Source organism: Lepidochelys kempii, chromosome 9 (assembly GCF_965140265.1).
Source record: "Lepidochelys kempii isolate rLepKem1 chromosome 9, rLepKem1.hap2, whole genome shotgun sequence".
Lineage (NCBI taxonomy): Eukaryota > Metazoa > Chordata > Testudines > Cheloniidae > Lepidochelys > Lepidochelys kempii.
Window position 1 is genome coordinate 15,061,938 of NC_133264.1, and position 22,852 is coordinate 15,084,789.

A 22,852-nucleotide genomic window follows, 5' to 3' on the forward strand; every position below is an offset into this window, starting at 1 on the left:
GGGCTTAAGGCCCTGATCCTGCAAAACATATAAGCATGGTCTTACCTGTAGGTATGTGAATAGTCTCATAGTCTTTAAAAATGGGACTACTCATATGCTTCAAGTTAATCACATGCTTAACTGCTTTGCCAGATTGGGGCCAAACTTCTAACCTACTTGCAGGATCAGGGCCTGGGTGATAAAGTACAATTCACGTCTCTGTCAGAGCAGCTGGGCCAAGTTCATCTTTGCTGTAATTCTGTTTAAGTCAATGCTGAATTTAGCCCACTGTTTCTATCTGCGGATGCAGAAAGATAGCACTGTATCATTCCATGTTTGGAAGGGGTTCTTTGTAGTTATAAGGGCTAAAAACTTTTTTGTTTAAATTCTGAAGAAACTAATGGGATCACTTGAGAAGTGACAGAAGAACTTAATAACAGGTGGCATCTAAAGTGCCAGTATGATTTATCTGCACATGCTGTTTTCATCTGATGACAGATGATAAGAGGGTGTTGAAGATAGAACCTAACTAGCTACAGAATAAAAAGGCATGAGGAGCAGAACTAGTGCATTGAATGAAGGCTACTAGATAGGCTACTTTCCCTTAGGGTAGGGCATTATAAGAACAGAACAATCAGTGAGCTAAAATTAGAAGATTTTAAAGATAACTTATGTGACATAAGATTTCTTTGGTAAAAATAACACATTTTAAAATTGAGACCTTTCCAGCTGATTCTATCACAAAGAAAACCAACAAAAGCTTCGTTGGGGTACCTGGCAGTTCTGTGAATTATAGTATATGTGCAAGAAAGAAGTAACTCCAAAATACATGGAAAGCTGTTCTTCATTGTGTACCACAAATAAGCTCATTCTTGAGAGTCCACTAAGTAAGTTTAGAAGAGCTGCCCTCTGGAAATGATGATGAGTTGCCCCTCAGTGTTCACACTGATTCATGATAAGCATTTTAGATTATTTTTGTTTTTAATACAAATCCTTTCTTTCAACAGTTGCCAGAGTTGTGTTTTAGATTGCTTGCTACTGTAAGGAACCTAGTTTTGCAGTGCACGGTTCCAAAATAAAGAATGGGCATTTTAACCAAAGTCTATCAGGAAAATACTTATCTGACAAAGATAATGATTTTCTAATAGCTTTTTCCTAAAAGTGTCCTTTATTGAGACAGTGATTAAAGTGTAGTCCAGCTGAGTTATAACGTGCTTCCATAGTACAACTTAACGTCACGTTAATCAACTTGAACACATAAAAATACAATAGATGGGGAGGCTGGTGGTGTAGATCTATCTGATACATCAGGGTCATTTCAGACACCATTCAGAGTGGAAAAATCTCCCACCAGTGATTGCAAAAATATGAGTCTACATTTTACAGGAAAGGGGCATGGGCTGATTTTTTTTTTGTTATGCTTAATTATTTTAAACTTTGCTCGTGAGGATGGTTCTTGATGGCATCTGTGGCCTGATCCTTCTCCCATCACAGCCACTATGAAAACTCCTATTGAACTTGGTTTTTTGAGTTTTTTGGGAATACAGTGGAGTAATTCAGTTATGTTCCATCATATCTCAGTACAGTACACACAATAAAATGCTGGACACTTAAGGCAACATTTTCAAGAAAATTTGAGTGACTTAAGAGTCCTAAGTCCTATTTTCAAAAGTGACTTAGGTCTCATTGAAAGTCAGGGGCATGCACAGGAATAAAAATTTGAAGCTTCTGGAAGGGCACCTTCTGTGCTCCCTCCACTGCCCTAGGGCTGGAGGAGCTCATTCTCCTTCCTCAGCCCCAAGGCCAGAGGAGCTCTGTGACACCCCACAGCCCCGGGGCTGGAGGAGCTCACTGTCCCTGTTCTGTGGCCCCAGGGCCGGAGGAGTTTGCCTCCCCTTGTGCTTGCCCCTGTGAAAATCAATGGGACTCAAGCTCCTAAATCACTTAGAAGCTTTTGAGAATTTCACCCTTAATCTAAAATTGCAGGCAGCACTGAGCAATCACAAGTCCAGGTCATTATGCAGGTTTCTTTTTAAAAAATGGTGCATGTTATAAAACAGGCAAAATTGATGCCTATTTCAAGGGTAGCTTCCTTCAGCCGCTTGAAGCTGCCGTTCCAAAAGCTTGCTATAAATATGGTCACTTTGGCATCCAGCTGGGGTTGTGCTGAGTGTTTTCAACTCCAACTCAAGTCAATGGGAGTTGTGGGTGCTCAGTGCATCACAGCAGAGGGCCTTTGAAATCCCCTTAAATCAGGCTCTAACATATTGCTCTATAGTATTCGTAGAGGCCTGAAAATGCTTTTCTGGAGGCAGTTCTTCTAGAACAGATTTCTCAACCTGGAGGTTGGGAACCAATGTCTGCGGGTTGTGACTACCTTGCTATTCCAATACGGTGAAATGGGAGAGGGGTCCCAGTTAGATCCCAGCTAGATGAGAGGAGGCCTAGTGTGGTTAGGGGGGGTCGCAACATGACAAAGGTTTGGAACCTCTGTTTTAGACTCTGACTGACAAAACACATGGTCTCATGTGGCCTACAATGCCTCCACCTGTTTCCTCCGCTCTCTTTTTCTTTTCCTCTCCCGCTGTCAAATGCCCATTGCCCTAAACAGTGAATCTGATGTATCACTGTGCAATGGTGTCCACAGACATATTTCCGGTGCCTGCAATAAGCCCCACAGTACTCGCTGGAGACCTTTACCAAAGGCGAAAAAGTTTGCTATGTGTAATATTTTAAAATCTGGTTTTGCCCAAATAAATCATTGCATCGGTTTTGTAACTATCATTTGTGCAATCTGTACTTGTATTTAAGCACTTTAAATGTGTAGAAGATTGTTTAATGCAAGGTTAGAGGCCAAACCTTTCTGTTTAACAAGCCATTCTGAAAGACAGTCGCCATTAAACCTTTCACAATTAAGGTTCTCATAATAAATTGAAAAATGAAAAAAAAAACATTTCTTCTGTCTCCCACACTTCTAGACTGAGTTCAGAAGAGGCAGCTGTGAATGGGGGAAAAAATTGAATCTGAAGTCTATTATGCAAGCTAACAGTCAGCTTTGTAATATGGTTCAGGCCACCTGTCTCTTTCTGAGAAAAGTAATGCAGAGATGAAGATTGAGCCTGATTCTGCATTCTGTTACGCTAGGTTGATGCCTCTGTAACTCCATCAAAATGGAGTAGAGAATTGGGCCCTTCAGCTTTTATGTTTTTTAACAGCAATACGTGCCTCAAAACTCAGGGTAACCTGTGGAGTATCTATACATGAGATGGGCCTGAACCATCAGCCCAGATGTGAATGATCTCAGACTTGGCTCACATTAGGATTCATCTTGGAAATGTGCAGTTAGGACTCCCGCTTTAATGCCCTCTGCTGTCTGATTTTTGTCAAACATCCCACAGCTCTCATTACCTCAATGCCTGAAAATCAGTCAATGGTTTTCTCTTGAGATGACTTTGGGCAGTCTATGAAAGCGTGCATTGTGGGTCAATCAGCCACAGATTATTCTTTCTGAGATGAAGGGCCTGACTCTTCCATTCCTGTTGCACCAGCAGCTCCCACTGAAGGGGCTGAAGGTTAAGTCCTAGGACTCTGTATTTACTAATAACAGTTTAGGACTAGATTTTGTCATAAAGATACAGCCCTAACTGCACTCTAGTCCTTAGTATTTTTGTTTCTGTGAGCCCTAAATAAGAATCTATGAAAGCTGCAGTTTTTTGTATGTCATCTATGTAAGATACAGAGTCACTGATGTCACCATTAAAAAGATATCCTTTGCCAACAGCTACCAGACAGTATCTGACACCTTATTTATTGCCATTTGCACAGAATAACTATGCAGTCTATGATAAACTATGTGCTAACTGCTGGTGAATGTTGACTGGTAATGCTGCCAGGAGTAGATGTGCTGAATAAAACACTTACTTGCATTGTTTACTTTGCAGCAGTTTAGAATTATAAACCTTTCCACATTTTCTCATAGGACATTTTGCTTTCTTCAGTGAGTCATGGAGTCAGCAAGCAACACAGGTTTTGGGAACATCATAAACAAGGGGTGCCAAAATGAAACCTCCCCAAAAGCAAACGCTAGTAGGGAGCCAACCGTAGCAGCCAATAAACTGAATGATATTCCGGAAGCACTGCAAGAGGTGAAAAAAAACCCTGGGGAAACAGCAGTAGAAAATGTAATGGAGAGAATAAGAATGGCAAAGAATGGCAAAGAAAAACAAAGTAATGATTTAGACAGAGCAGGACTTAAACGGAAATTAGAAAGTGAAGAAAAGCCAGCTGTGAAAAAAGACGCAAGAATGTTAGAGCTTGATAATCAGTTAGCCACAATGCCTCGGCCTCATATTCCTCTGAAAAGTCTAATGGATGTGGAAATAAAGTTGGTCTACATTGATGAGGAGGATATTACATATGAGTTCGTTGGGTCCATGGCGTCTACCAGCACACAATCAATGTGTCGAGATGTTGAAATAGTAGACACTCTGAGTGCACCTAATTTCAGCTTTCTGCCACAGATTGACAAATGGCTTCAGGTAGCCTTAAAAGATGCCAGCACTTGCTATAGACAAAAGAAGTATGCAGTAGCAGCAGGGCAGTTCAGAACAGCACTTGAGGTATGGGATTAAAGTAGTATAGATTAATGGTAGAAAACTATGAAGTGCAAGTCTATGATTGCACTGAGTGGTTCTGACAACATCATAATGAGCAATGGTCACAAAACTCAAGTGTGTTTATGGTTTCATCAGAATCTTGAGATGTGATTTCAGGCCAAATCTGCAAACGAAGGGGTATACATAAATCCTGGGGTTTGTGAGGCATTATAATAAACGCAACAAAGCTCAAGTGATTTGTGGTGTTAACTGAACCCTAATGTACTGGAATATACTCTATGAGGGGAAAAATTCAACTGCTAGGATAAATGCATTGTTCCTCTATCATACTCCTGTATCCTACAGAGAGCAAGGATGGATTAGTGGTTAGGGCATGAGCCACTCCAAAGACTTGGGTTCAAGTCCCTACTTTGCCACAATGTGGCCTTGAGCAAGTCATTCTCTCTGTGCTTCCGTTCCCCAATTCTACAATGGGGATAATAGTACTTCCATTCTTCATAGTAGTGTTTGTGAGGATAAACACATTAAAGCTTGTAAGGTACTCAGATACTGCAGTAATAGGGATCCTATGAGTACCTAAGATTGATGTGTCTCTTTGTTTGTTGCTCTTACTGCCCATCTTTAACCCCAACTTTTTCCTGTTGCCTTATGAACAGATCCGTGTTAGGCTTATCATTATTATTATGGCTATGTGAACAATAGTTATTTTGATTCAGTGGCCAAACCAAATTAAAAAATAATTATGGGTCAAACTAAACACTTTTTTCATTTTTGACTTTTTCAACTTAAAATTGAAGCAAAATTCAAAACAAAAAGTTGTTTAGAATCAAAACACTTTCTTTTGAGAATGTCAGCACAAAATGTTTTGATTTGAGGAGGAGGGAGGAGGGAATTTGTTTTTCAAACAAAACAATTCAGTGAATTTGACACAAATCTGTGAAATGTTTCAGTTGACCCCAATCTGCATGTAAAGTTGTAGCTGAAAAAATTCACCCAGCTCTAACTGTTATGTCCTTCTTGTGGGGGAATGTGACATCAGAGGTAAATAAACCAATTATCATTCTCCGCTTTTTCCCTTGATGCATTTGCATCTTATTAGTTAAAAATGCATCATCATATTTTTAATGAAAAATCAAATCTTTGGATGCATATCTGAAAAAAAAATATTTTGATTCATATTCCACTCACTGTAACTGGATTAGAACTACAGAAGAAAAGTGAACCTGAATTATCTGAAATCCTCCACCTCTTATGCTCCCATTTACTGTATACTAAAATTCTTATGTTCATCTAAATTACTTTCATGTACCCCATTGTGATATTAGATGATTCACTGCCATTTGTTGCAAATAGAAACGTGTACAGATGACAACTGAAGGCTGATGGACCACAGTGAGTGAGAAGAAAATAATTCTATGTTCCCTTATACCATCCAGGACAATGGGTACAGATCTGCCTTCCAGTAGATGGAGACAGGAGTAAAGCAACATTTTTGTGATGTCACTTGTCCCATAAAAGGAAAGGATCCTGCCCAGTTGTTTTCCCCTTCCAGCAGATATGCCTGTAAATAGCTCTTTCAGTGGCCAGGCAGCAGTAGACTTTATTTTTTTTACTAAAAAATTATTAAATTATTACTTTTAATCTGATGATTTCTATCCCATTCTTCCAGTCACTTATCTTCTGCTGGGATTAGACAGGCTGTAGAGTGCTTTGTAGGGAAGACTGAGTTTGTGTGAAGTTGTGTTTTGCTGTTATGTTCCTTAGAGCACTCTATGAGAAGGTAACCCCTGGCTGCTATGTGTGGTCCTTTTTCTCCTCATTATCAGGGATCAATTTGCTAGACAGCAGTCCTCTGTGGATATAACCCAATTTTTCTCAGCCAGCTAAGAGACCAGAGCTTCAGATTCAGTGAGGATTGCAAAATCTCAGCTGTTCCAGACACAAAAGAAGTAAGACCTTGGCTAAGATTTTCAAAACTGAGAGATGATTTTGAGTGACTATTCCTAGTGGCCCAAGCACCTTAAAGGAATCTAATCTTCAGAGGGTGGATGCTCTGCACTTTCTGAAAATCAGGCTCCCAAAATTAAAGTTTCCCAAATCCCTCATCACTTTTTAAAATCTTGGCCAAGTTTGTGAGTGAGGTACCATAGTTTCACCAATGCTATAATAATTTCCTAGATGAATAGAATAAAAGGAGGAATTCTCAGGGCTTTAATACGAATACAGTGAATTCTATTGGAAGAGAATCATAGAATATCAGGGTTGGAAGGGACGTCAGGAGATCATCTAGTCCAACCCCCTGCTCAAAACAGGACCAATCCCCAATTTTTGCCCTAGATCCCTAAATGGCCTCCTCAAGGATTGAACTCACAACCCTGGGTTTAGCAGGCCAATGCTCAAACGCTCAAACCACTGAGCTATCCCTCCCCCCAAGGAAGAGAAAAATTGTGAAATCTTTAGAAAGCCACAGCATTGCAAAGTTATGCCCAGATTTCTTTGGTGCTGCCAGTCTCAGTTAAATATATTGGAAATCCCTTGTATTATAACCGTGTAATTCAAACTGTGACAGTAGAAGTCATGGTTCATAATAATCTCATAATGGGTAAGGAATTAGACGTAATCAGATTTTAGTTTCCCTGACGTGTTTCCATAATGCTGCTATAAAACCGACATAATCGCAAAAAAGCACCAGGTTTTTTTACATCTTTATCAGATTGATGTACAGTCTCTCTCTCTCTTGCTCTTGCTCTCTTTCTCTCTTTTAAACAATGAAAGATAACAGAAATTGGATTACAATTGCTGGGAACAGGCTATGATAAACTGTTTGCTTGTGTGCAGAATCAACCTTAATGATGTCATCAGTCTCTCTTAATCATTAGTGATTAGCCTGTTACACTTGTATCATGCTGCAGCCAAAGGCTGCATCAAGAGAAGTGATATTATAGCATTTTGAAAGTAGTGTCTCCAGAAGTTCATATAGTTGCCCTATAAAGATTGAGTGATGGCCACTATCCTCACAGATAAGGCAACAGCCCAAGTTAGTCTTGCCTTTTTTTCCAATAAGTGATGCAAAATCTCACCCATAAAGGGCTATTAAGAATTTGTCAGCTAGAAGTCTTACCTAGCTTAAGGCTCCTAACTCATATTTAGACTCCGAAACAAGTGGCCTGATTTTTGAAAGTGCAAAGCATACAGCAGCCACTACCTCTCCCCACCATACCCTTTAACTTCACTGAGCTATCATCTTGGCCATGATCTTTTAGAATCATAGAATCATAGAATATCAGAGTTGGAAGCGACCTCAGGAGATAATCTAGTCCAACCCCCTGCTCAAAGCAGGACCAATCCCCAACTAAATCATCCCAGCCAGGGCTTTGTCAAGCCTGACCTTAAAAACTTCTAAGGAAGGAGATTCTACCACCTCCCTAGGTAACCCATTTTAGTGCTTCACCATCCTACTAGTGAAAAAAGTTTTTCCTAATATCCAACCTAAAGCTCCCCCACTGCAACTTGAGACCATTACTCCTTGTTCTGTCATCTGGTACCACTGAGAACAGTCTAGATCCATCCTCTTTGGAACCCCCTTTCAGGTAGTTGAAAGCAGCTATCAAATCCCCCCCTCATTCTTCTCTTCTTCAGACTAAATAATCTTAGTTCCCTCAGCCTCTTTATCAAAAAGTACATAGATTTCTACTATGGCTTCATGAAGGAGGACAGGAAAATGTTAATTCTACATAGAAGTCATTAAAAAAGCAAATTATTTTGAGGGTGATGCTTATTGACATCTGGCCTAGCTTTCCAGTTTCTAAGGACTAATCTCAGTGGACTGATATTTAGACCCTTATTTTAGGCACTTTACTGAGCAAATCAAGGTAATTGGAAGTTGTAGTTGTTTAACTCATCTCTTCCTGGAAATGTCCACAAAATTTCTCCATGCTTTATAATTATGTGCAAAAATATAAGTGTATCAGAATAGCCATACTGGGTCAGACCAATGGACCATCTAGCCCAGTATCCTGTCTTCAACAGTGACCAATGCCAGATGCTTCTGAGGAAATGAACAAAACAGGGCTATTATCACATGATCCATTCCCTGTTGTCCAGTCCTAGCATCTGGCAGTCAGAGGCAAAGGGAGACCAAAAGCATGGGGTTCCATCCCTGACGGTCTTGGCTAGTAGCTATTGAGAGACCTAACCTCCATAAACTTACATAATTCTTTTTTTGAACCCCATTATAGTTTTGGTCTTCATAACATCCTTTGGCAATGAGTTTCACAAGTTGACTGTGCATTGTGTGAAGAAAAGTACTTCTTTTTGTTTGTTTTAAACCTTCTCCATATTAATTTAATTGGTTGAGCCCTGCTTCCGCTTGGAAGGACTAAATAACACTTCCTGATTTACTTTCTCCACACCATTCATGATTTTATCATATCATATCCCTCAATCATATGCCCCCTTAACTTTCTCTTTTCCAAGCTGAATGGTCCCAGTCTTTTTAATCATATGGAAGCTGTTTCATACCCTTAGTCATTTTTGTTGCCCTTCTCTGTACCTTTTCCATTTCTAATATGGCTTTTTTGAGATGGGGTTACAAGAACTACGTGCAATATTTAAGGTGTGGGTATACTATGGACTTATGTAGTGGCATTATGATATTTGCTATCTTATAATCTATACTTTTCATAATGGGTCCTAAAATTCTGTTAGCTTTTTTGACTGCTGCTGCACATTGAGTGGACGTTTTCAGATAACTATCCACATTGACTCTGTGATGGGGCACCTGCCCACACTGGGCTCTAAGGGGTTAATAGAGCCGAGGGAGGCTGCACAGGAGGCAGCCAATCGGAGAAGGGCTGAGGGGAGCAGCCAATTATGGCCCAGCAGGGCAGAGCAGCTTCAGTCACTCATAGAATCATAGAATATCAGTGTTGGAAGGGACCTCAGGAGGTCATCTAGTCCAACCCCCTGCCCAGAGCAGGACCAATCCCCAACTAAATCATCCCAGCCAGGGCTTTGTCAAGCCTGACCTTAAAAACTTCTAAGGAAGGGGATTCCACCACCTCCCTAGGTAACGCATTCCAGTGTTTCACCACCCTCCTAGTGAAAAAGTTTTTCCCAATATCCGACCTAAATCTCCCCCACTGCAACTTGAGACCATTACTCCTTGTCCTGTCATCTGCCATCACTGAGAATAGTCTAGATCCATCCTCTTTGGATTCACCTTTCAGGTAGTTACAAACAGCTATCAAATCCCCCCTCATTCTTCTCTTCCGTAGACTAAACAATCCCAGTTCCCTCAGCCTCTCCTCATAAGTCATGTGTTCCAGACCCCTAATCATTTTTGTTGCCCTTCGCTGGACTCTCTCCAATTTTTCCACATCCACATCCTAGAGCTTGAAGAGGGAGATGGACTGGTTGCCTTTCAGGCTGAAGGCAGCAAGCACCCTGGATACAGGGTGCAGGCAGAGACTTGGGCAGATAAAGGCAGCTCCTGGTGGGCTGCAGGGATCTGCAGGCTGAGGCCCTGAGGTGAAGGGAAAGAGGGTGCTGGGACCACAGGAAAATGGCCCAGGGAAATCTACCAAGGAGTTGGAGGGGGTGCAGCAAGCAGCAACCTTCTACAGAGTCTCCACTCCCCCTCGCCACTGGGAAATAGCAAGACAGACTGCAGTCGCAGCTGAGAGAAGTGGTTGGACAGGGATTGCAGAGACGGCCCCAGAAGGGGGGAGCACAGTGTGTGGCATAGCAGAGGGCTGTGTCACTGAAGAGGACACGGTGGTCCTTGGAGGGACCTCGGTCCAGGTGTAGAAGTGACAGGTGGAGCACCACCAGAGCAGGGCACACTGGCCCGTATCGGCCATGAGGAGGTGCTGGAGTGGTGAGTCGCACCCAGTTACAAACTCCAAGATCTCTTTCTTGAGTGGCAATAGGGTCTAAATTAGCTATCTCATTTTGTACGTATAGTTCAGATTATGTTTTCCAATCTGCATTACTTTGTATTTATCAACATTACATAAGAATGGCCATTCTGGGTCAAGAATGGCCATACTGGGTCAGACCAATGGTTCATCTAACCCTGTATCCTGTCTTCCAACAGTGGCCAATGCCAGGTGCTTCAGAGGGAATGAACGGAACAGGTAATCATCAAGTGATTCATCCCCTGTTGCCCATTCCCAGCTTCTGGCAACAGAGGCTAGGGACACTTCAGAGCATGATTTTGCATCCCTGCCCATCCTGGCTAATAGCCATTGATGGACCTATCCTCCATGAACTTATCCAGTTCTTTTCTGAACCCTATTTTAACCTTGGCCTAACAACATCCTCTGGCAAGGAGTTCTACAGGTTGAATGTGCACTGTGTGAAGAAATACTTCCTTTTGTTTGTTTTAAACTTGCTGCCTATTAATTTCATTTGGTGACCCCTAGTTCTTGTGTTATGAGAAGGAATAAATTACACTTCCTTATTTACTTTCTCCATTATTTTATAGACCCTTGTCATATCTCCCCTTAGTCGTCTCTTTTACAATCTGAAAAGTCCCAGTCCTAATAATCTCTCCTCAGACGGAAGCAGTTCCATACCCCTAATCATTTTTGTTGCCCTTTGAATTCCATCTGCCATTTTTTGCTCAGGCACCCAGTCATGCAAGATCCCTTTGTAACTCTTTGCAATCTGTGTTGGACTTAACTATCTTGCGTAAGTCTGTATCATCTATAAATTTGCCATATCACTGTTTACCCCTTTTTCCAGATCATTTAGCAATATGTTGAACAGTACTGACCCCAGTACAGACCCCTGGGGGACTCCACTACTTACCTCTCTCCATTCTGAAAACTGACCATACATTCCTACTCTTTGTTTCCTGTCTTTTAACCAGTTACCAATCCATGAGAGGACCTTCCCTCTTATCCCATGACAGCTTACTTTGAATAAGAGCCTTTCCTGAGGGACCTTGTCAAAAGCTTTCTGAAAGTCCAAGTACACTATATCCACTTATCACCCTTGTTCACAAGTTTGTTGACCGCCCCCTTAAAAAATTCTAATAGAGTTGTGAGGCATGATTTCCCTTTACAAAAGCCATGTGGACTCTTCCACAACAAATTGTGTTCATCTATGTGTCTGGTAATTCTGTTCTTCACTATAGTTTCAACCAGTTTGCCTCATACTGAAGGTAGACTTACTGGTCTCTAATTGCCAGAATCATATCTGGAGCCTTTTTTAAAAAATGGATGTCACATTAGCTATCCTCCAGTCATCTGGTACAGAAGCTGATTTAAGCAATAGGTTACATACCACAATTAGTAGGTCTGCAATTTCATATTTGAGTTCCTTCAGAACTCTTGGGTGAATACCATCTGGTCCCAGTGACTTATTACTATTTAATTTATCAATTTGTTCCAAAACCACCTCTATTGACACCTGAATCCGGGACACTTCCTCAGATTTGTCATCTAAAAAACTGACTCAGGTGTGGGAATCTCCCTCATATCCTCTGCAGTGAAGAATGTAAAGAATTCATTTAGCTTCTCTACAATGGCCTTGTCTTCCTTGAGTGCTGCTTTAGCACCGCGATTGTCCCATGGCCCCACTGATTGTTTGGCAGGCTTCCTGCTTCTGATGTACTTTAAAAAAAATGCTGTTAGTTTCTGTGTCTTTTGCTCATTACTCTTCACATTCTTTTTTGGCCCGCCTAATTATAGTTTTACACTTGATTGCCGATAAGTTAATGAATATTATGGTTAAGAGTTTTCATGCACGTGGGCCAAGAAATTCAATCTTATGGTTCCCAAAGCAATTGTAAGTAAGACACTTGGCATCTCAAGTGAGTCTCCAACTTTGAAACAATCACAGATACTATTCAGATTTAAGGAAATAAATTATTGTTTTATCCTGACATTTGTTTATTTTGAGTCTGAGGCACTAATCCAGAAAAGTATACGCCAAGCTTTAAGTGCATGAGCAGTTCCATTGGAGTCAAGTGCTACCATAACACAAACAATAAATAACAATAATAGCAGTTATTTTGTTTAAAATATCCTTTGCACACCTACCTATTTGTTTGTACAGCATCAACACTCTTCTGTCCCTGTTTTAGATGCGCCAGCACTATCCTGGTATTTCTCAGAGAATGTCCTATGTACTAACCTGATAATATATTTGCACATGTAAATGTTGATTTTGAAAATCTAAGATGTCACATTTCATCAATCAAGGAAAAATTTTAGGAGAAGAGGAAAATTGAATTTCTTGTCTCATTCAGAGACTCTTTTATATTAGACAGCATGCTATTGATCACCACAGATGTAATAAAAGTGCTGTTATCAAGAGAAGAATAAGTTGCTTTTCACCATTTCTGTACTATTTATCAGCCATTAAAATAACCAGAAAGGATTTTTTGCTGCATTACACTTGATCTGGGGTAGGACAAAATAATGCTTCCTTGGAGAACTCTCATCAATAGAGCTTAAGAATTAAGTGGTTTCTGCCACTAGCAAGGAGAACACCTGAAGAAATTGGGGCACTACTCCCTGTATCTTGGCAATATAGTATGTGGAGAGGAAAGTGCTGTAAATTCACTGAAGTTTTTAGAGTGGTAGCTGTGTTAGTCTGTATCATCAAAAACAACGAGGAGTCCTTGTGGCACTTTAGAACTAACAAATTTATTTGGGCATAAACTTTCGTGGGCTAAAACCCACTTCATCAGATGTATGAGTGGAACATACAATAAGGAGGTATAAATACACAGCATATGAAAAGATGGGAGTTGCCTTACCAAGTGGGGAGTCAGTGCTAAGGAGCCAATTCAATTTAAGTTAGAAGTAGGCAATTCTCAACAGTTGACGAGAAGGAGTGGAAGTCACTTTTGTAGTGTTAATGAGGCCAATGTAAACAAGGTGGCCCATTTCATACAGTTGACACGAAGGTGTGAGTATTTAGCAAGGGGAAATTAGTTTTTGTAAAGACAACGAGGACTACTTGTGGCACCTTAGAGACTAACAAATTGATTTATTTATACCTCCCTACTGTATGTTCCACTCCATGCACCTGATGAAGTGGGTTTTAGCCCACGAAAGCTTATGCCCAAATAAATTTGTTAGTCTCTAAAGTGCCACAAGGACTCCTTGTTGTTTTTACTTCAGTTTTTGGCGTCCATCTGTTGGAACAGAAGGAAACATCTGGATTGCTATGAGAAATAACTCTTCCGCTTCAGCAAGTGTAACACTGACAGATTCCGGTCATTGGCAGGCAGGATTGACCCTGAGATCTCTGGAGCTTAGTGCATGAGCCTCTACCGTATGAGCTAAAGGCCAACTGGCTCTTAGCGCGCGCACACAGACTCTCTCTCTCTCTCTCCCACCTCACCCCCCCGCCAGCCAGCCAGCCACTAGATGGTACAGAACACCACACCCAGAAGACATGTGGATTACACAAGCTCTACAAAACCCAGACTTACATATGTCAAAAAATATTGTTGTAGACATTTGTTAATAACTTTGCAAGAAACATGGTACGGGGGCGGGGGGGCAGGAGGGGAAGGGGCGGCAAATGGGTCAAAAGATCTGATCTTAAATTAATCTTCCCAGCATCAGAAAGCGTAAAAATACTTCATAAACATCATGCTGTGTCATACATCTTTTAAAATTTTACACATTACACTCTGTTGTCCTGAAAATATTTTTCGCCTAGTCATTAAACCAAGAAATGAAAGAAGCTAAGAACGACTCTGTTACTTAAGAGCATAGAAAGAATCCCACAGTATCACAGTACAGACAATATCCAGAGAAGCGTGTGTCTCTGGGATATGAAATTCATCCCACGAGTGAGGTGAAGACCTCAAATAAAGTGTGATTAATTCACAAGAGTGCTATAGTGGTCTTTTTCATGAGCTGGAATATTTCCATATTCCACAGATGGCCATTATGGGCTCTGCGTCTATGACACTGAAACAAGCATTAGTGTCTTTTTTTTTTTAAGTGAACTTTCTGATTTTAGATTAACCCTCTGTGTGACTTGCTGTTGCCTTGTGAAACAAGCATTTGGCAGGGACACCCTTTCCACCTTCTCGACAACACCATCCTTGAAGGCCAGACATTTGGGGAGAGAAAATTAAGGTGGTAGGGTACAGTGGACATAATTACAATTAGGCAATAAGATCGAACATCGCCCTCCATCATGTGGCTTATTACATACCTTCTATGCAAAATGAGGCAGGAAGCAAAGATGAGTATTTCCTAAGCAGCTGCAACACCTACACAAAACAGAAGGTTAATCTGAAATAGCATGGTCAGAGAATGCCTGCTAGGCACATCTGGCCCTCATGGAGACCATGTAGACCCCCTCTGCTGCAGTGGGTACTTTGGGAGGCATTGAGCACAGTGTCTGCTAGAGCTCTTAGGGCGTGCAGCCACTGCACCATGCTTAGAGATATATTGGATATATTCTTTTCCTCAGCCAGTAAACTTTTACTAGCTGCTTTGGAGGGATAGGGGGCACCCATTTACTGCCATCTCCATGTTCCTTCCTGTGCCTTTTGGCATGTCTTGTGTCCCAGGGAGTACGCAGGGGACTGCAATTGTAGCTGATTCATGCACAGGCATGAAAGAGAAGAGAGGGCATCTCCATGTTATTTCCCCCAACCCCTCCTCATTGTGCCCTTGAACAAGCCAGCCACAGTCTGACCCCTATGAATTGAAAAATCCCATGGGCTGAAGCTGGAAATTCAGCCTCTGTAATGTTTTGCTTTTCAGAGCTGAATCAGACCCCTAAGTTATTTTATTATCATCATCATTAAGGCAGCCAGTAGGAACCCCATCCAAGGATCAAGGCCACATTGTGCTAAGCGCTGCAGAGACAAAGATAGTCCTTGCCCCCAGAGTGCTTAGAATCAAGATGCTGAGCTTATACTCCAGTCGTAAAGTTTTCATCCTCCACTAACACAGCTATTCCTTAAATGTACACATTGAATTTAACTTTCTTGAAGAAAGGCCTCATAATCAGCAGTTTTTCTCTCCCTATAGTACAGTCATTATATTTTTAGGCCTCAAAGCCAAGAAATTGATTTTTTTTTCACTGCCGCTTATTGTCTTTTATTGCTGTAGAAGATTTTGATCAGGGATGTGAAACTTACCGATGGATCAAATCTGGTTAGTGGAATGGAGTGGGATTCTGTGATAATGATCCATTTGGGCATACCCTTACCTTTTCATCACTGAATTTGAATCTTTCTGTCTTCCAGGCATTTCTAGAGTGGCTATCACCATGGTAGAGCTAAAATCTGCACAACTATTTGTCCACAAGGGATCTCACTCTGCCCTTCTCCTTGTTTGAGCTGATGTTACTTCTTTGGCTTACACAGTGCTTTTCCTCAAAGAATACTCTGTGTGAATCCATAAAAGAATGTGCTTCCCCAGCCAGACTTGTACAGAAGCAAAATCCCTATCACAGAAGGGACAGAGCATATTTTGCTATCATTTCAGGGCCAAAGCAGATCAGTCAATTTATAATTAGTTCTAACTGGCATCTTTACATGCTATTAAATTATTTACCTGGAGGTGTCAGGCATTCAAAAACACAAACTATTTTCCTATTTCCTTGGAAACATTAATAAACAAAATAATAACAATTGTACAAAAAGTCACCCTTACCTGTCACTTACAGCTGAAACTTCCACTGCCCTGTATGACTGATGGGTAAATGTATCACTACCAGTGAGAAACTAAGATGTGGTACATATAGTGGACCCTCAGTAGGCATCATACAGAAAAGGAAGGATGGTCCAGTGGTTAGGGTACTAGCCAGAGATATGGGTTCAATTCCTTGTTGCCACAAGGTTCCTGTGTGACCTTGGGCAAGTCTCTTAAAGTTTCTGGCCTCCTGGAAATCAAAATGGGGTACTTGTACTTCCCTGTCTCACAGGAGTGTTATGAGGATGAATATATTAAAGATTCTGAGGTGCTCAGATTCTAGAGTAATGGCAGACAGAGAAGTACCATATGCCAAGCTTATGATACGATAGCAGGTAGTTGAGTTTGAATAGACAGCTTAGAGATCTTGCATGTTGGGGAGCTTCTTTCCTACTTAGTAAGCTGGAACCACAGCTAAACTTTCCTGATTGTTGCACAGAAATGCAGTGGGTGGATCCAACAATAAGGAGGACCCAGATATGGCTTGTGACTAATCTATTTTAACTAATATTTTATTACCTGCATTTATAAGCCATGCAACCCACTTCTGAGTGTGTTTTCAATATGTTCAAAAACACCACTTAGTAGTGATTCACCAACAATTACGAACTGGCAGGCAATTGCTAGATTAGTCACAATCACCTCAGTAATGTGAAAGGAACCCCAAAACACCAACCCCACCTAATTCTATAGGCCTGAGTTACTGTCTGCCTAAGCCATTGCACAGAGGCCAGGGTCAGTGTGTGAGCCTTGCACTATGTTAAGTACTTTTATGGCCCTATCAATATATTATCTGAGCACCTCGCAGATACTAAGGCAAGTACCTTCACTATACCCCTATGAGACAGGGAAGCGTAATTGTCCCTACAGTTACAGATGGGGACGTGAAGAGAGAGATTAAGTGACTTGCCCAGGTTCACACAGGAAGTCATTGACACAGCCAGGAGATGAAGCCAGCTCTGCTTTGGCTCAGTTCAGTGGCTCAAGCATGCTTCTTCCTAGAATCAAGGTGCTTCCATAGAAAAGCTCCCCGTCACCAGTGTCTGGGAATTTACATGCTGGGACAATTAATTAGAGCACCTGGGCTGGTGGCTACAGTCTGGAAGGTGCATAATAGGATTACACAGGGCACGAGGATTATTGTTTAATTTGTGACTGTGGCATCTCATGACTGGAAGCAACACTGACTGAAAACATGGTGACATTCAGCTTAATTTGTAGGGAGAACTCCTATCTGGGCAAGTATGCAGAAAGTCCAAACATCAACAGCACAGATTAAATAGCACAGGCAGGTGGTGGTAATGGTAGGGGTGTTATGTGAAAGCATTTTTTACCTGAAGAGTCTTTAAATCAAATCGCTGTATACTTATACAGGCTCCTCTGAGAAGAGAGCTGAAGATGCAGGCTGTAGTGGGCACTCTGAGTTGGCAAGTGTTCATGGACTGATTGGAAGGTAACTTTATCTGTGCGGACAGTTTGGAGAAAATGTGTTATTAAAGTACTTTATTTCCATTTAGAGATTCACACCAGCACACCCAGACAGCAGACAGTGACAGCTCTTACCAGACCCATTTGTTATTTTACACTCTCAAAGGCTGAACAGGAGTAGGATGAATATAAGAGCTGAAAAACTGTATACCCATGAAGCAGACAATGAAAGGCATAGGTGGGCGTAATCAGATTCTGGATGCTTTTGGGGAGGGCTTTGGTTTTGCTTGTTGATAATGAACGTGAGATTGCCAGGTTTCTAATACCTCATGCTGACTGCAGCATTCAGAGCAAGACTCTCTTTGGAGTTTACCCCACCACACGTTACTGGAATTGTGGAAGTGAGAGGCTGGCTGTGCAGCTAACTTTAGCTTGATATGCTGAATACTGCTTGAAAATAACTTCCGTAAATGGTTGCTTTTCACCAGTTCTGGCGAGTTGGCCATCCAAGTGAAACAATTACTTCTGTTTCTCACCGATGTTGCCTTAGGACTGGGTTTGGTGCACTGAGATGTGTGAACATTTGTGTATAGTGGTAGAGTTAAATGCCATTGTGTCTTTGGGTGGGATTTGAATGAAGAGAAGGTGGGGATTGGTGTAGTGAGAGTGGGATTTGGCTGAGGGCAAAATGGTCAGATTAACAGGAAAGGAGCATAAATTGAGGGGCTGCATTTGGCTGGACTGAAAGTGTGGGATTACGTATCCAGAGACCAGAAGAAAGGAGGCTGCAGGAATCAAGAGAGGAGAGAGAAAAGCTGAAGAGGACCCCTTGGTTACAAGCCTGGTTGACAGGATAATGATGTAGCCAGCAGTAACAGAGAACAGAGAAATTTGCATTTCCTTGCACTAGTAGGGTGAATCTGTCCCTTATCCGGACTAACATATTAACCTCTCATGCTGTGGATATGTGATACTAGATATGGTAGATCAGAAAGTGCCATGAGACATTTGCAAGACAAGATGCTCTATAAATGAGATTTGATTGTACTGCTCAGACCGCAGTAGCACCTCTGGAACCATCATGGTATATTGATTCAATAATATATGTTTAATTGCAGAGCTTGTGGGTTTTTGCTTCCCTGACCACACCTTTCACCTTGGCAATATTTGCATCTGGAGCATATTGTGAAATAATTATTCCTAATGAGGGTCACAGTTTTATAGTACTGCACACAGGTTAATATGATGGGGGATTCATTTCTGTAAAATGGATGACATTTTCTGAAAACTTAGTGTCCTGATTTAACACTTCTGATGTAAATAATTTATGGTGACAGCACCAGCTGTATGTTACAAGTAGGATAGGACTTTGGATTGAAATTAGGAGAATAGACAAGCATGACTAAGGGGTGGGACTGCTGCAGGAACTGTATGCTTAGCTATTGTAGATGAGAATGTTTCATGCCAAGTTTATATATATCTATAATATAGTGTAGCAAATGACCACTGTCTTTTAACAACCAACTTGAAATGAACACAACCTGAAATGTGAGATCTAAGCATCCCCTGTGTTTTGTGGGCATTTGAAATCTGAATTTTGAAATGGCCCCCATCCTCATAGGAGGCTGAACCAGAGACCCACATTCACATACCCTCAAATTTTGGGGAGCTAGAAATCTGGAGCTGAATTTTTTACTTTCAGGCCCACCCCGCAATCAATCCATTCACATAGTGAGACACACTAAAAGTTGTTATACAGTCTAGCTGAGAAAAGCACTTACACGTGTGCTTCAGGGCCCTTCCGGAATAGTGATGCTTTCCTGAATGAGGGCTGTAAGTATAATAGAGAATCTTCCAGAGTTTTGCATGTCACAGGTGCACCTAGCTCACGGCTAGCACTATCTAAATAATAGACAATCATATCTCCATCTATACACTATACAAAACATCCATGGCAGAACAGCTTGTGCAATGCCTGGTGAATTTAGCTCTTCTTGTGTGACAGCTGCATACAGGATTAATAATGAATTAAAATGATATGACCCTTTCAATTCATTGTGCAAAAAGTTTTTTACACAAATATCATTAACAACAAAGGCAGAATTTTTGCATAGAATTCCTGCTCAGTTGACTGAAGCGATAACCCAAGATGTCGATATATTGTTGACCTGAAGAAGGAAAGTTGGGTTTTGAGCAATGATATCACTAAGAGCCAATCCTTTCCACTTTTTTTTTCATCCACGCTGATTGTTACGGGTTATACTATGCCACTGTTAATTAGTTCTTTATTATACTGATTTCCTATCATTTTGCTTGGAAAGTGAGGCTGAACAGAATATACTAATAGGTTTAAGAGACTGTATTTATTTATTTATTTATTTAGACAAAGAAATCTTGTTTATATGAAGGTTGTGGTGGTCAAGCCATAAACAGCAGTGGGTGCTGCCAAGTTTTGAAAGCTATTCCTGGAAGTAGCCTTCCTTAAGAGGCAATTCTTGGGACAAAATTGCAGTGTTAGAACTGTTGGCTGATGGACATGCAGTATGATTTGATGTTGTTGTAGGCCTCTTGGTCCCAGGATATCAGAGAGACAAGGTGGGTACGGTAATATCTTTCATTGGACCAACTTCTGTTGGGGAGAAAGGCAAGGTTTTGAGTTTACACCGAGCTCTTCTCCAACCAGCGGACCAAATTCAGTGGTGAATCCTGGTCACATGCCATCTGAGGCATGAATTACTAAAAGAAGTAATTCTCATCCTCAAAGGAAACCTGCACCACTCTTTCAAAAGACGAGCCTGGGAGCTTAAATCATAACTTTGCTGGACACTAAAAATCATGGACTAGTGGCTTTATTATGTCGGTGTAGCAAGAGAGTTAAATCAGCTGGAAGAGCATTGCAGTGTGCACACCTCCACTGTTTTGATGGCACTCTTGAACACAGTACTTAGTGATGATAGTCTTGTGGTTAAGGCATTGGATTAGGATTTAGGAGATATGAGTTTGATTTCTTCTTGTCACAAACTTCTTCTGTGACCTTGGCCAAATCTCTTTATTTGTATTCCTGTAGCACCTAGGGGCCTCAGTCAATATGTATATACATCCAATACATACAGTAAGAAACAGTCTTTGCACTGAAGAGTATATAATATAATTAATCTCTGTCTGTTTCCCAGCTCTAAAATAGAGATACTTCTTTTCTCCCAGCCTTTGTCTTCTCCATTTACATTGTAAACTCTTTGGCACACACACTGTCTCTTATTATGTGTATGTATTGTTCTGCAGCTATTCAGACACGGAGCATTATTGCTGGAAGTACTCTCCCTTCAGTGTACCCTGGGTAAGTATTCTTAGGTAATCTGAGACTATCTCAGTTTAAAAGTAAACCTTCTGAAAGTAAAAATACTGTCTATCATATGTGAAGGACATAAAATGATATGTTTCAGCTTTTTATTTTTTAATCCCAGAACGGCTCTAAAACTTCAACTGTTTAAATTGTTTTCTTCAACTTTATAGCACCTATAAAAATTCTAGACACACAAAGATTTCCACAGACCCAAAATGGTACAAAAATCTTTTGTAAAAAATACCTCAAAATTTCCCAGTTCAGCATTAAAAACAAATTGTGCTCTGTAACATAACTGGAAAACAATCTATGCAAAAGCTAAGAACCTTTCCAAGACTTCCTCCATCTTTTGAATGGTTTTCAAAAGGCCACATGCTTGCTGCAGTGAGTTGGGGTGGATGACCCAACACAAGTTTCTTCCAGCCTTGTTTGTATTAACACAAAAAAGTCTTCCTTACAATGATGGTAATAGCTATTAGCTTATTTAATTTACTGTTCATCTCACTAATGTCAGGTACTCTAAACATTTCAAATATTCAAACCACTCTGTTGTGCATAGACTTTTACTTTTGAAAATAGAGAATATTCTAATTGCAACACTGTACTTGGGACATTACAGTAGCATGTAGAGGCCCAAATCAAGATCAGGATCCCATTGTGTTAGCCACTATATAAACGCTTAGGGGACAGTCCCTGCCTTGAAGAACTTACTACATAAATAGACAAGACAGACAAAGTATTGTTACTCCCATTTTGTAAATGGGGAACTGAGGACCAAACTGATTAAAGGAGAGATTGTCATTTACATCCTTGAAAAATCTCCCCCTAAGGATATACGGCAAGTATATGGTACAGGTAGGAATTGAACCCTTGTGTCCTAGCCCGGTGCCTTAATGACAAAGCCATCCTTCTTGTCTATGTCAAAGCTTGTCTGGCAAATCCTTGTCTTTTTTTTAAAGTAGTTTGACAAGGCTCATGCCTTCAAAGACTTTAGAAGGATTATAACATTGAACATGGTTTTTCAAATCAGCAATAAAATGAAACCTTGAGAAAGACACTGAATTGAAGAATTTCAGTGTTTGGATCCTGAATGATTCCCTCCTTCTCACTATCCTTCAAGAACCTGCAGTCTAGGGAGTAGCCTCAATTCTCCAATTCCCATAAATTTAACAGAGGTCACAGCATGACCTATTCAGCTGAGAAGCATTACCACTGAGAACCCCTATGATACCTTTACACTCACTTATGTGTGAACATAATTCTCTGAATCTTTTATCCACACATAGTGTGTCTTACCCATAGAAAGACTTCAGCAGATGTATACGGCACCAGGAGTAAAGTTACAAGTGATGAATTCTCTGATTTATAACTCTTTCTGGTAGCAAGATAATAGAAAATTGTAAGCTTATGGGTATTGCAGAGTACACAACTTCTTCCAGCAGAGGCAAGAAGGGAAAGAGAAGATATTCATCACCCCTAAGCTAAGGGGACGCTTGGTTGTATGACCCCTGTTGTCTGTAAAAAATATGGAGCTGGTCTCAAAACAATCACAGAAAATGAATTTTAAAGACCGTGGTAGCCTTGTAAGTGTTAAATTTCAGTGATGGTACATGAACCTTCCTGTTTCTAGTGTGTGTAGGTGCAAAATAAGATGAGACTATGGAGACACTTGCTTACAGTGCCACCTTTGTTATTTAAAGAGATGTCTTGGCCTGTTAATGTGGCTTAGCACATTCTATAAACAATTGAGTATTGCATCTAAAACAGATATTAGCTGGTCACAAATTTTGGCGGGGAGGGGATGG

The 22,852-nt window shown here is 40.8% G+C and overlaps 1 protein-coding gene across 1 annotated transcript in view; it reads left to right on the forward strand.

The window, feature by feature from the left end:
- The first annotated feature begins 3,983 nt into the window (after positions 1-3,983).
- The window catches only part of SPATA16 (spermatogenesis associated 16), a 111,607-nt gene continuing 92,738 nt past the window's right edge, over positions 3,984-22,852 (forward strand). Inside the window, exon 1 of the mRNA XM_073358881.1 lies at positions 3,984-4,598. Coding sequence (XP_073214982.1) covers positions 3,984-4,598 — 615 coding nt within the window. The remainder of the gene's footprint in view (positions 4,599-22,852) is intronic.